The sequence below is a fragment of the Geotrypetes seraphini genome, chromosome 14 (genome assembly GCF_902459505.1).
Source record: "Geotrypetes seraphini chromosome 14, aGeoSer1.1, whole genome shotgun sequence".
Classification (NCBI taxonomy): Eukaryota; Metazoa; Chordata; class Amphibia; order Gymnophiona; family Dermophiidae; genus Geotrypetes; species Geotrypetes seraphini.
In genome coordinates this window covers 27,598,692-27,613,886 of record NC_047097.1, presented here as the reverse complement: position 1 = coordinate 27,613,886, position 15,195 = coordinate 27,598,692, and the positions used below count along the sequence as shown (strand labels likewise).

Sequence of the window (15,195 nt, the reverse complement as noted above, 5' to 3'; positions counted from 1 at the left end):
CAAGGTAACATGGATTCACTAGAGGCAGACAAATCTGATCTATTTCTGTGACTGGGTGACCAGAGAATTAGATAGAAGCAGTGCGCTAGATGTGATGCATTTGGATTTTAGCAAAGCCTTTGACAGTGTTCCACACAGGTGTCTAATAAATAAACCGAATGTCCACGGTATTGGCCCTAAAGTAATTGGTTGGGCTAGGAACTGAATGATTGGAAGGCAACAGAAGGTAGTGGTAAATGGAGCTCACTCTGTGAAAATGGATGTTACTAGTGGTGTGCTGCAAGGTTCGGGAACTGGGTAAAATGCGGACCTCGCAGATCTTAACCGCATTCCATTAAAAATCTGCTCATCTTGGGGGTGAGCAGAATCATTGAGGTCCATAGGAGTTAAAACAAGGGTCTGTGGAATGAACGGGATCTTTGAGGTCCACAGAAGTTAAAAAACGAGTATCCCTGTGGACCCCACGCCATGGCTACTTTTAGTTCTGTGGAGGTTCGCGAGATCCTCTTTTTAACTTCTACCTTTGCTGACTTCTTTTCTGTGGGTGGTTGAATTGCTGGTACTGAATACCAGAGTTTCATCCTAGTTCTTCCTTTTGTTGTGCCCAGCTTTTCTGCACCCCAGTGTCTCAAGTGCCTTCTATCTTGAGGCTCCACGGATCCTGCGCAGCTAAAGTGCACGGCTTTAAAAAGAAAGTGGCTGTGACGTGGGGTCCACGGAAATCCTCATTTTAACTCCCACCGACCTCACAGATCCTGCTCACCCCCAAGATGAGCAGATTTTTAAGGGCACACAGTTAAGATCCGCGAGGTCCATGGGGTCTGCATGTTACCCAGTCCCCAAGGTTCAGTTCTTGGACCTGTTTTTTTAAGAAAAAAACAGAATATGGGAAAATTTCCACAATAAATGATAATATATAAATTCTATGTGTATAAAGCGTTCAGAATCCAATTCTCCTGCACTTGAGCCACAAAAGAATTAATTGGGGGCCCTCACCACACTTCAGTGATCCTTTCTTTAATCCCATTCACATCAAACTTATGTTGTTAATACAGATAATTAGAGCTGAAGCACTTATCTGTAAATGTGTGGTTACTTGTCGCTCCACCTCCACTCATGAATAAATATTTATTGAAACTCCAAGCAGTTCTGCAGGAAAAAATCTTCATACACACCCTGTGCTCATATGTTAGTGCAATATTTATTTACTTCCCTCAATGGTCAAAAGGATAAACTCACTAAGGATGAACATGTTTAGAAAGATCATTTTTGAAAAAAAAAAAAAAAAAAGATGTTTTGCAGTTTTGAAAATGACCATCTTTTCTACCTGATTTTTGGACATATTTCACAAAACGTCCAAATTCGGACTTAGTTGCCATATCAGAAGTGCCCCTCAATACGAGGCACCTAGACTGAGATTCCAATTTGTAAAATTGCCTTATAAGACTTTTTCTCTGTTACCATGTATGCCGGTGGGAAGAAGAAGATGATCCAGGCTCAAAGGCCTGAGTTTTCTTCACTAACATATATAAATTGCAAAAATTCCTCCTTTTGCATGTGATTTCCATGAGACCTTTCTTACTGAGGTCGGTGATTTCTTGCATATTTACGAGTTGCCTCATTAGCATTTTACTCTGAATACCACTAGGGCATAGAGTCTTTCATTTCCTGAAAGCAGTCTGTGCCTCTCTCTGTATTTGTTAATGTGTTCCACTGACTAGCCAGATTGCTTTCTGTGAAGTAATTCCGCAGACTATTGTCTTGTCTTATCTGCATTACTGCCCGATTTAATCCGGATTAACAAGATAATTGCTTTTACAGACAGTCCTTTTCTGAGGGTTCTTTCAGTAGGCAAAAAATAACTGACCTCCTTAGCAAATGTAAATTAAAAAAAAAAAAAGACAAGAAAGAGAAATTAAATACTTCCTTAATACCAATTGTACTAAATTCAAGAAATGGATGACCTGCTGCTGAGAACCTATTAACTCTCTTTCACAGTGCAGTGTTGATGAGCTCAGAGCCACTGCGAGTCTATTTCCTGCTGACGATCTTATTAATCATAATCAGCCAGAATGTCTTGTCAGCCCTAATGCCCTTTATGTTACTGTGGTGAAGAAAAATGAGTCTGCTTGCAATAAGGAACTACCTTAAATAGTCCAAACACAATGAAAGGTTTTAATATGGGTGATTTTCCCTTTCTCCCTCCCTCCCCCTCTTTCTTCCTATCACGTAGATGCCAGAGTAGGGAGGTATTGCTCTGCATTGCCCAGTGCAGCATACTAAAGTATTTTCAAGGCATTGGATGTACACAGTAGTAGGGGTGCTGAAAAGTTATCAGCCCAGCCAGGAAGAGAATGACATGGACATGGTTCAATCAATGATCTGAAACAATGTCAAAAACAGAGAATTTTGTTTCTGCAAATTGGCACTTAATAAAATAATATAACACTCTTTTTAGCTACAGTGGCAAAAATAATGCTCAGAATTTAGGAAGTTGGTTACTTGGGCTGAGAACTTTTCACCAGCCCCTCTTATGTAATAAAAGCGAACCAAGTATAAGACGATCAAGCCCTTGTGAAATCACTGATGAGGTCAGCCTTTATTGGTGGAATGAGGCATTATGACATCACAATCTCAGCTCTGGTTACCAGAAACTGAAAGTCTTCATACTACCAGTGGGTGCTGAAAAGTTCTCAGCCCAGCCAGGAAGAGAATGACATGGATATGGTTCAATGAATGATCTAAAACAATGTCAAAACATAGAATTTCATTTCTGCAAATTGGCACTTAATGAAATCAAATAAAACTCTTTTCAGCTACAGTGGCAAAATAAGGCTCATAATTTAGGAAGTTGGTTGGTTGGGCTGAGAACTTTTCAGCACCCCCTCGTAGTATTCAGGCAGAATTCTGCAGTATTCAATAGGTCATCGAAGAGGGGATTACAGAAAGAAAAAAATGGAAAGCAAAACACCAAGAAGTAGAAAATGATAGGCTTGATTATAGCGCAGTAATTAGAAATATGTACATCCATCCATTGGGAAGCATTTACTGTAGGGGGGAAACCCCCTCCCGTAAGAGCCTAAGAAATACAGTGAAAAGGTTTCAATCCTCCTAACATTAATTGGACTTCTGAGTACCCGCAGTGGACCTCTCCAGCAGTGTACACACTTCATTTCTACCTGCCCTTAGCTGGCCATTTTCCAAATTACGCACTATTCAGTAAGGACTCTTGAAAGCAATTTCTTATATAAATGGTTGCTCTTCCATCACCTAGTAAAAGGGGGGGTGGGTTGCATGTATTCATTGCCCCTCCCCACTGGAAATTAAAATGCTTGTATTACTGCAGTGCAGTCATGCCTCTCAGAGTAATAGAAAAGTCATTCATTTAAACAGGGCGTTAAAAAATTAATCGATTAGATACATTTAAAAAAATAGACATTTTCCAAATAAATTAACGCCAATTTGACGTGAGGCCCGCAAATGTACAAAAAATTATGTTTATTAAAAGATTTATATACTGTCCTTCCAGAACCACCAGAATGGCTTACAATTTAAAAACACAAAAAGGGAAGGAAATATAATTTAAAGAAAAGAAAGAAGAAAAAAAAAAGGATGGATGGATCTTTTCTCACTATTCATTTTCGAATGTCGTTACAAAGCCTATATACATATTATGCACCTGGATATCATCTGGCCTTGAGCTACTACTGAAAAAGTGAGCTAGAGCCAAATAAAATAATAAATAATTTACCTCGGTGGGTAGAGTCTTCTCCTCCTTTCTGTGTCGGCACTGACTCCGTCCCTGGTTAGGAGGAATCCAGCAGCTACCGTCCCAGCTCCGACCATGGCCAAGAGTCCGCTGGATTTTCGGCTGGAGAGAACCCTAGAAAAGGTGCTGGCCATCTTCGCTGGGAATCAGGCTCCAAAACAGAATTCCACCGATACGTAAGAGAGTGAAAAATAAGAGAATAATCCCTGCAACAATAGCAAAGATAAGACAAGCAGAGAATAAGTCTGCGTTAGGGAGGGAAAATCAGACTGGAAGGGAGGACGTGATGCGAATGAAAACTACCAACACATTACAAGACGCAAGAAGGTCAGATCTACGTTTGCAAATAGCCAGCCCCTAGTGCCTCCGGTGCAGTCCCAGAGCAGCAAACTCCCACCAATCTCTCTCTCTGAGCCGATCACAGGACAAAAAACAGCATTCAATCAGCTGTAAGACTGGGAGAGCTACTACTCAAGAGACTTCCCCATTGTAGTACACGCAGACAGCACTACGAATTTAGATCATATACCAGCTACACAACTGCTATGGCGATAGCCTTTTCTCTCTCTCTCTCTGTCTTCTCTCTCTCCTCCCTCTCTCTCTCTCTCTCTCTGTGTTTTAACATGTATTGATTTATTTGTCTGCACACAGCATGCTGCAGTACACAGGGAAAGCCTGTAGTGCAATGTTCTGTTAGTGACAGCGGCGTGTCGTTGTCTATCTGGTTGTTTAATTGAGGCTGCGGCATGGATCTGATTTAGGGAGGCAGACGGGCACCAGGCGCAAACCTTTTGATCTAAGAGAAGAGGTGGGGTAGGGTGAAAAATTGGGAGGGATTTAAAGGAAAAGGGACAGGAAGAGGAATGAGGAGCATACCAGGAACACAGTTAAATTCGGCCACCGTTCTTTAATAGAGGAATTCAGACAGAGAGTCTAATTGAATTGGATTTAAGGACAGAGATCAGTTAAGCCAGAGAATACGAATAGTACCGGATGTAAGCAGCAAGTGCAAAATCGGCAAAAGGGGCCGGAATTAGAAAAGCAGGTGAAATAGGACAAGACAAGGGCACATGAAACAGTAAGAACAGGAGAGCAGAAGGACAGCAATAGCAGCAGCGAAAGAAAAAGCCTAGCTTAAAAAGCCTCCTAACTTCTAGACTCAAAAACACATTTTGTGTATCAGCACCTCCGGACCTGGACAGCGACCTTTGCCCATAGCCTGGAGGGCAGGAAAGGCGATCAGCACCGGAGGCACTTTGTCTTAGTACTTACTAAATTTGTTTGGACAGTTATGGATTTTATCTTTAAATTTAACTTTATGTTTCTTTTACTGCTTTACTGTTAATAATGGCTTGATTTATGGTCCCTATGAATTAAAACAGAAAAACATAGTTATTCAGATTTTGGCTGCAAACTCCATACTGGCTGTAAACCAATAAAGTCAGGGCAGTCTCCATCAACCTATTAGTCCAGTGATTTTCCTTTTTTTTTTTTTGTTTTGTTCTGTTGGAAAAATACAGAAGGAACAAAGTGGAAAATTGCAGGACTAAGGGCTCCTTTTACTAAGCTGCGCTAGCAGTTTTAGCACGTGATAAATTGCTGCACGCGCTAGATGCTAACGCCAGCATTGAACTGGCGTTAGTTCTAGCTGCGTAGCGCGGGTTTAATGTGCGCTAAAATTCTGCACACGCTAAAAACGCTATCGCAGCTTAGTAAAAGGAGCCCTAAGTATGTTTAAAGCCCTCCATGGAGACTGCCCCAACTTTGTTGGTTGGGCTGAGGACTTTACAGCGGCCCCCTCCTACATCATGCTTCTATAATTTAAAAAACCCCTACAGTTCCCCCTCCATATTGATTAGGGATGACCAGGCCAGCGAATACAGAAAAAACACAAATAACTTTCTCATATGTTATTCACAGTTTTCTGTTAAAAACCATTGAGAATATAATAAAACCACGAATAACATATGAGAAAGTTTAAAAAGTTGAGGGAGGAGGCCAGAAACATTGACGGTCTGAAGCTGCCAGAGGACAGATTGCACTTGCAAAATGCCTACTGTACTGTAATTTGGGGGGAGGAGCCAGCACACTAAAAATCATGAATAATCGAAATCGCAATTGCTGAATCCGCGACTGCGAAGGGGGAACTGTAATGACATGTACTAAAATATTTTTATATTAAGCCTTTTTTCATTTTTCACTAAAATATATTAGGACTGAATACCTGAATGTAAACCACGTGGGCTGTAAGTGGTATATAAATACTAAAAATAAATAAATTTATTTATTAAAGTGCCTTACCACTACTACTTCTACTACTGTTTATCATTTCTATAGGGGTGAAAGACCTTAGTGTTAATGCAAGTGTTTGTATTATGTATTTATTTATTTAAAAACCTAATATACCACCTGGAGCCACAGCCGTTTCTAATTAAACATATACAAAGCAAGAAAAACAAAAAACAGTGCGACATCATCAACACATATAAAAATCAAATTTGCAAATCCTTCAATAACATATTAAAAGAATATAAGAAATGGCCAACAATTGTAGGAAAGACAGATCAGAAATATGTTTGGTTTTCAACATCTTCTTAAAGCTATGATCTGCACATAATCTTAATTGCCCAGTATGACTGTTCCAGTATGATATTCCGGCAATGGAAAACATTTGGAATTGAGTTGCCACATATCTTATATTATCAGCTGTCAATGCTGCCAATTTCATTTCCCCCTCAGATCGTAGTGCCCTTGGAGGTTTATAAATCTCCCATAGAGAGGAAACTATATTAGAGAGCAAGAAAGGTTCACTCAAAAGTTTTCTCTATCATTCTGCAACATCTGCTCTTCTTCTCACATTCATTGCTTGGTTACATTTAGTTATAACTCACATCTTTAGGCAGTTCTTAATTCCCCCCTCCCCCTTATATTCTTCCCTATCTATGTGCTTTGCTTGACAAATTCTAGTTCTACCCTTTTCCTCACCCTCAAGTTTGTCAAGGTGTGTGTCTCATTTATAGGTCTTAAATGCATATTTTATATTGTAAATCGCTTATAAAAATTTTTATATACGCATTTCTATCACATTTTAAATAAAACTTGAAACTTGAACTTGAAACCAGAGTGGCATGGTTTGATATACTATTTGATGTACCAGGGACAACACTCTAAACTGAATTCTTTGCTCAATCAGCAGCTAGTGCAAGCTTTTCAATGTGGGGGTTATATGGGCTGCCCTCGTTACCCCACTAATCACCCTAGCTACAGAATTCATAAGCACCTGAAAAACCTTCAATTTCATTTTAGACAAGCCCAGAAACAAGGAATTACAGTAGTCCAACCTTGTCAAAAGCAGAGATTGGGACACAGTTTGAAAATCATACATATTCAAAAATGGTTTTAGCCTACACACAACATACAAAGTTGGGCATTACCTTTCTATATAATACACCCAATTTGTTTTCCCATAGATAAAGCCGAGTCTAAGCAGACACTCAACACTGTAATATGATCTTTTACCCATAATATGAACACTCTCTCTCCCATTAGCTTCATCCTTTCTCTCTACTATCATAAATTCTGTTCAGTTCACATTCAACTTCAAATCATGTTGGGACATTCATTCACAAAACTGAGTCATACATTCATTCAATTTTTTTCTCAAGATCACTATCAATAGGAAAGAAAAACAGGATGTCATCTGTAAAAATAGTGTAATGAACTCCCAGATCCCGGAAAACCTGCCCAAGAGATGCCATGTAGATATTAAACAATAACACTTGACAGGGCTGACCCCTGAGACACACCTCTACTAATTGTTTTCTTCACTGAGACCTTCTGTCCCACCTTGACACGAAATGACCTACCAGTCAAATAAGATGTAAACCAATCGAATACTATTCCTTGTATGCCTAAATTCTTCAATTTAGCAAGCATTACTGCAAGATTAACAGTATCAAAAGCTCCAGATACATCAAGGGAGATCAAACAATAAGAACATCGTCCATCCAAGCCTTTCTTTAACGTATCCATAACTGACAGCAGCAAAAATTCCACAGTATGTACCACATGAAAACCATATTAACATGGGTCTAAGCAACCAACTTCTTGAGCATGTTCTTCCAACTGGTATAACACTAATTTTTCAACTTTTCCAAGAAAAGGGACCACCAATATAGGTCTATAACTAGCCATTTGTTCTCTATCTAACCCACTCTTCTTCAGTATTGGTGTCACTGTTGCTTTTTTACATATCTCAGGAACAAAAAAGATTTATTCACAATTGAAGCCACAAATGAGGCAACTCCCTCAGTCAACTTGAGTATTACAGGGGTCACGCATAGATCTTGTAGGTGTCAATTTCTTAGCTACATTACACACCTCCCCCTCTGTAACTTCACAAAAAGTATCCCACTGTTTCATTCCATTAACTGGAACCACAATAACTTCTGGAATGAAAATATTTCCTAGTTCCACATTAATCTTATTATCTAAATAACAAGCATATTGATCCACTTCAGTAAAGCATGGGCCATTCAGCGCGGCTCAACACACTACAAACTGCTAGTATGCCCTTAGTATGCAAATTTCGGACCCCTGGATCTTCTTCAATAAAGATCAGATTTACACCCTGTACATCGTATCTGCAGTTTTTTTCTTTGTTTTGGAATTCCAGATCTGAACATCATCATTAATATATCTATTAGCATCTACCACAAGATACGGCAACCAGCTCTTTTCCAAATCATTAACCTCAAAATTTTGTCTCACTGAAATTACAGGGGCCAGAGTTTTCCAGGTCTCAAAACTAGACAAAATAAAATTCAGATAAAAGTAATCCAACCATGGGATTTCCCTCAGCTTCACTTTACCATCTAATAGCTCACATAATATTTCAGACAAAAAAACAAGATCAAGCACGTTTCCTGCCTTATGAATTATCTCATTTACCAGTTGTAATGAGTCTAGGCCTCAAAACATTGCTTCAACCCCCATACTTAAGTCATGTCTCCTAACTCTTCAGGTTTAACCGGAATATTAAAGTCATCTATGACACACAACTTTGAGTTTTATGTTGAATTATACCTGCTGTACACTACCTTGGGTGAATCTCTTCATAAAGGCAGTTAATAAATCCCAATAAATATATAAACAAACAAACAAAAAAATAAATTCATCAATTTGCATTAAATCAACATTAATGGGTTTGCATTGATGGTAATGTGCTTTTTTAACATAGATTTTTTTAAACAATGGAAAAGACATCTTATGAGGTAGATCTATGGCCACTTTGTTGTGGCAGACTTATAAGAACATAAGCAATGCCTCCACTGGGTCAGACCCGAGGTCCATCATGCCCAGCAGTCCGCTCACGCGGCGGCCCAACAGGTCCAGGACCTGCGCAGTAGCTCCCTATCTATACCCCTCTATCCCTTAAAAGCAATGGTTCTACTGAGTCAACCAATTGCTCATAAAATGTTTTCAAAACTAGACAGCCACATTTGAACTTGACTGAATAGGAAGCCAATGTAGTGATCTCAAGAGGGGTGTGGTATGTTCAAATTTATTTTTGTTAAAAATCAGCCAAGCTGCAGTATTCTGTATCAGTTGTAGACGTTTTAAATCAACTTTACTAATACTACAATAAACTGAATTACAATAGTCCAACTGAGCTAATACAGTTGACTGATTAATCATGGTAAAATTATGTTGATAAAATAGGGCTCATACCTACTTCAGGTAATGTAAGCTTAGAAAACACTTTTAATAAACAGCGCTAGAGATTTTTAGAACGAGCCATCAAGGTAAATGCTCCGACGCTCATAAAATTCCTATGAGCATCAGAGCATTTACCTTGCTGGCTCGTGCTTAAAACCTCTAGCTGAATAGTGGCTACTTGGTATCAAAATGCTCAATAACTACAAATATATTTTGAACAACAATGTAGCAATTTTTTAAGGGTCTTCAGACTGCCAATCAAGTAGTCTAACATGATTGGACTACAATCCTCATTGGACCTGTTGCTATATTATTTACTTATTCATATTCTATTTAAATTGAAGTTTTCTTTCTTTGTATAACTCATTCTTGTATAGTAAAAAAGTGAAAAACTTATCTTATCTTTAGTTACAGCGCCACCTCTTGGCCCATAAAAAATTGCTATATGATTACATTGTTGTTCAAAAAATATTTGTAGTTATTGATCATTTTAAAACCACAGTCTCTGTCTCCACCACCTCTTCTGGGAGACTGTTCCACGCATCTACCACCCTTTCTGTAAAAAAGTATTTCCTTAGATTACTCCTGAGCCTATCACCTCTTAACTTCATCCTATGCCCTCTCATTCCAGAGCTTCCTTTCACATGAAAGAGACTCAACTCGTGCATTTACATCACGTAGGTCTTTAATCGTCTCTATCATATCTCCCCTCTCCTGCATTTCCTCCAAAGTATACATATTGAGATCTTTAAGTCTGTCCCCATAGGCCTTATGATGAAGATCACACACCATTTTAGTGGCCTTCCTCTGGACCGACTCCATCCTTTTTATATCTTTTTGAGGGTACAGCCTCCAGAATTGTACACAATATTCTAAATGAGGTCTCACCAAAGTTTATACAAGGGCATCAATAACTCCTTTTTCCTACTGGCCATACCTCCTCCTATGCACCCTTGCATCCTTCTAGCTTTTGCTGTCACCTTTTCAACCTGTTTGGCCACCTTAAGAACATCACATACAATCATACCCAAGTCCCGCTCTTCTGTCACGCACATAAGTTCCTCACACTCTAAACTGTACCGTTCCCTCGTGTTTTTGCAGCCCAAATGTATGACTATGTATTTCTTAGCATTAAATTTTAGCTGCCAAATTTCAGACCATTCGTCAAGCTTCGCCATGTCTTTCTTCATGTTATTCACATTATCCGGGTGTTTACTCTATTGCAGATTTTGGTATCATCCGCAAAGAGACAAATCTTACCCGACATCCCTTCAGCAATATCATTTATAAAAATGTTAAAAAGAACAGGCCCAAGAACAGAACCTTGAGGCACACCACTGGTAACATCCCTTTCTTCAGAGCGATCTCCATTGATTACTACCCTCTGTTGCCTTCCACTCAACCAGTTCCTAACCCAGCCTGTCACTTTGGGACCCAACCCAAGGGCACTCAGTTTATTTATTAGATGTCTGTGTGGAACACTGTCAAAGGCTTTGCTAAAATCTAAATAAACCACATCTAGCGCACATCCTCTATCCAATTCTCTGGTTACCCAGTCAATGAAATTGATCAGATTTGTCTGACAAGACCTACCTCTAGTGAATCCATGTTGCCTCCAATCCTGTAATACATAGGATTCCAGAAACTTCACCATTCTCTGTTTTAAAAGCGTTTCCATTAATTTGCTTACCACAGAAGTCAGACTTGCTGGCCTGTAATTCCCTACTTCTTCCTTACTTCCACTTTTGTGTAGAGAGACCACATCTTCCCTTCTCCAATCCTCCGGTACCACTCCTGACTCTAGAGACTCATTGAAAAGGTCAGTCAGAGGAGCCACCAGAACTTCCGTAAGTTCCTTCAGCACCCTCGGATATACACCATCTGGCCCCATCGCTTTATCTACCTTTATTTTAGCTAGCTCCTCATGAACACAACCCTTTGAAAATCGATCAGGGCCTACCACATTTCCATCCTTATTCTTGTTTGTTTTCTGCGGTCCTGCTCCCGGTGCTTCAGCTATGAACACAGAACAGCAATATTTGTTAAGCTATTCAGCCTTTTCTTTTTCAGCTTCTACATATTTCTCCCCTTCACCTTTGAGATTCATAATGCCACTTTTGCACTTCTTCCTATCACTAATATATCTAAAAAATGTCTTGTCTCCCTGTTTTACCGTGTCAGCTATTTTTTTCTTAATTTGCATCTTTGATTTCCTGACTACACGACCAGCCTGTCTTAACTTTTCCAGATATTTTTGCCTGTTTTCTTCTTTCTGTAATCTTTTGTAGTTTATGAAAGCTAACCTCTTATTCTTTAGCACTCTCCAGACCTGTAGAGGTTAACTTTACGAATGGGTATATATCTAATCATGACCAGCAGGTGGAGACTGAAAACAAAACTTTGGGACAGTATATACTATCCTCCCTTCTCTATTTCCCTCAGTCTTCTTTCAGTCTCCAGCAGGTGTTGAGTGATCTGTACCCATCTCTCTTGGTAGGGCTGTTGGAATTTGTTTAGGGGTTTATTGTCCCTGTTTTTGGCCGGACGGAGCTTGGTCGGGCCCTGTTTGGGGGTCCGTCCGACCTCGGGGGTGTCAAACCCGGCGGGTCACGAGCGGGGTCCCTCCCCCCACTTCCTCCACCTCCCCACATTTTTTTAGAGGAGCCTCAGCAGTAAGCCTTGCCCCCTAAGTCAAGCAAGGCATATTGCTTCGAGAGCCTGTGGAGTCTGTTCTGTAAAAAAAAAAAAATAAATAAAAAATCCTGAGGTAGTGCTGGTCTGAAGGGTTGTTTCCCTTTAAGAAAACTGTATTTTACTGTATTTTTTCATGTAACCAGCACTTTTTTATAGCTAGGTCGCGTCTGGAGCAATTGTGCCCTTCTCCGGGGGAGTAGGCCACAATTTTAGTCCAGCCGCGAGGCACTCGCGGCCGGCCTGAACTCGGCGGTTTGGGTCGGTGAGGTGGTGGAGCTCCGTCGGCAGCGGCTGCAGGCGCCCAGAGCTCCCCGCCGATGGTGCCTCGCGAGTCGGCTTGGAGCAGTGGGGAAGCCCGGTCTTCCACAACCGCCCACGGAGGGATTCCCCGAAGGATTACCTCTCAGCTGATTTTTTGACAGCTGATGCCGACTTGCCTGTCTTAGCGGCTGAGACTGTTCAGTCTTCTCAGCCGCTACAGGCCATGGAGGGAGCATTTTTGGCGGGAACTTCGCCATTTTCTTTGTCTGGCCCCTCCATTTTGTCTGCAACCTCAGGTGACCTTCCCCCTGTATGGCGAACACAGGGGCAGGTTTCAGCATGGACCCCTGCTGGGGCAGGGAGTCCCTGGGGACCCCCAGGGGTTTTTTTGCCCCCAATTTATTTTCTTTCTTTGTGCGGACTTTTGGGGGTCCCACGTGCGCCTGGGGGGTTTCGGGGGGGGTTTCCCTCCGCGCCCCCTATGGCTTTGCCTCCCTCTTTTCGTTTGGCGTCCCCTCTTCCTCCTCCCTCATCCAAGCGCCCGCGGGGGGGCTTGGATTGCGAATTGGTGGGCGGAGGAGCGTGTTGGCCTGGTTGAGGACCTGGCTGCTTTGGCGGGCTTCCAGGATCCTCTAGAGGGGACGCCTGTTGGCAGCGGGGCGGCGGGTTTCCCGTCTTCCAGAGCAGATGCGTCCGTGGTGCGCTTTTTTATTCAGAGGGATGAGCTTTTAGACCTGTGTAGCAGGTCTCCTTGGTGCTGCATTTTTGCAGTGGCGCCGCCGGAGACCCCGCGTATGGGGGCCCCTCTGCTTCAGGGGGTCTGTCCTGGTTCCCGCTCTTTTCCTGTGCGTCAGGATTTGCGGGATTTTGTGTTGGCGCAGTGGCCTATGGGCGCAGTTTCGTTTGGTGTGCGCCTTGGCTCTTGGGTATCCCGTCCCGGAGGGAGGTAGGGCTACCTTAATTTCGCCAATGGGGAACGCGGTGGTCTCGGCACTTCCTAAGCGGCATGCCGTGCCTGTTATGGACGGTTCTGCTCTTAGGGTCTCGGAGGCGCGTGCGTTAGAGACTCTTCTTAAGTATGATTTTGATGTCTCTGCCTTTGGGGTCCAGGCGGCTGTTTGTGGGGAGCTAGTCGCTCGCGCCGTGTTTCGGTGGGCTGAGCGTGTCCTGGATCGGGAGTCTGATGACTGGTCTCTAGTGGATCAGGAGGTAGCGAAGATTGCGATGGCTGCCTCGTTCCTCTCAGATGCTCTTTATGACTTGGTGCGGATTTCGGCTAAGTCTATGGCATGGCCGCGCGGCGTATTTTGTGGCTGCACGCTTGGGCGGCGGATTCTGCGTCCAAAGCTAAGTTTACTAAAGTTCCCTTTAGGGGGTCTTTTTGTTTGGAGAGGAATTAGATGAGTTGATTCAGACTCTGACGGACTCGAAGGTGCCCCGTCTGCCTGAGGACCGTGCCCGCCCTGCGTCTAGGTGTGGGGCTGCCCGGGGGCGTTTGCGGGAATTTCGCAAGTATCGCCCGGGGCGTGGGGCTGCTTCTTTCCCGGCTCAGGGTTTTTCCCGGGGTCGGTTCTTCCAGCGCATGCAGCCCTTTCGGGGGGCCCGTCGGGGGGCAGGGAATCCCTCCGCCGGTTCCCCCGCTTCCCGTCCTGCGCAATGACTCCTTGCCGGCGCCCCCTTTGGTTCCGGTGGGGGCCCGGCTGCGCAAATTTTTCCCCAAATGGGCCGAGATCGCGTCCGATCAGTGGGTCCTTGAGGTGGTGCGGGACGGTTACGCTCTGGAGTTTACCCGCTCTCTGCCGGACCTTTTCCTCGCTTCTCCATGTCAGACTCCATGGAAGACGCAGGCTTTTCGTCAGACCCTTCAGCGTTTGCTAGATCTCGAGGCAGTGGTGCCGGTGTCCCCTACGGAGTGGGGCACCGGCAGGTACTCCATTTACTTTGTGGTGGCCATAAAGGAGGGGACCTTTCGGCCCATCCTGGATTTGAAAGGGGTCAACAGAGCTCTCAAGATTCCGTCTTTCCGCATGGAAACGCTGCGGTCGGTCATTCTGGCGGTTCAGCCGGGGGAGTTTCTTACGTCTCTCGATCTGACGGAGGCCTACTTGCAGGTTCCAATTCGGGCCTCTCATCAGCACTTCCTTCGCTTTGCGATCTTGGGGCGGCACTTTCAGTTCTGTGCGCTTCCCTTTGGTCTGGCCACGGCTCCTCGGACGTTCACCACGGTAATGGTGGTCGTCGCGGCAGCCTTGCGGTCGGTGGGCATCCTGGTTCACCCCTACCTGGACGACTGGTTGATTCGGGCAAAGTCGTTGCAGGAGAGCTCCCGGGTTACGGCTCGGGTGGTGGAGTTTCTCCGGTCGCTGGGCTGGGTGGTCAACCTTTCCAAGAGTCGGTTGGTCCCGGCTCAGCGTCTGGAGTGCCTTGGGGTTATGTTCGACATCTCCTTGGGGAAGGTCTTCCTTCCAGAGGCCCGGGTGAGCAAATTGCAATCTCAGATTCGCCTGCTTTTGGCGTCCCGGGGTCCTCGGGCGCGAGATTTCCTCCAAGTCCTGGGGTCAATGGCGGCGTCCCTGGACGTGGTGAGGTGGGCGCGGGCCCACATGCGTCCTCTTCAGTATGCTCTGCTCCGGAGGTGGTCTCCCCGGAGGCAAGATTTGGATGTTCCGGTTCCCCTGCGAGGCTTGGCGCGCTGCAGTCTGCGCTGGTGGCTCCGGACCCCTCACCTGGTTCAGGGGGTGGGTCTGGATCTC

General features: G+C 43.6%; 1 protein-coding gene across 4 annotated transcripts in view; it reads right to left on the bottom strand.

Moving 5' to 3' along the window:
• Positions 1-15,195, bottom strand: part of CKMT1A (creatine kinase, mitochondrial 1A) — a 105,916-nt gene that overhangs the window by 75,375 nt on the left and 15,346 nt on the right. For 2 of the 4 annotated variants that reach the window (XM_033919871.1, XM_033919872.1), the window contains exon 2: positions 3,752-3,975. In XM_033919871.1, the coding sequence (XP_033775762.1) occupies positions 3,752-3,903 (152 nt within the window). In that variant the 5' untranslated portion in view covers positions 3,904-3,975. The other 2 variants (XM_033919874.1, XM_033919870.1) reach the window with 2 other exon arrangements.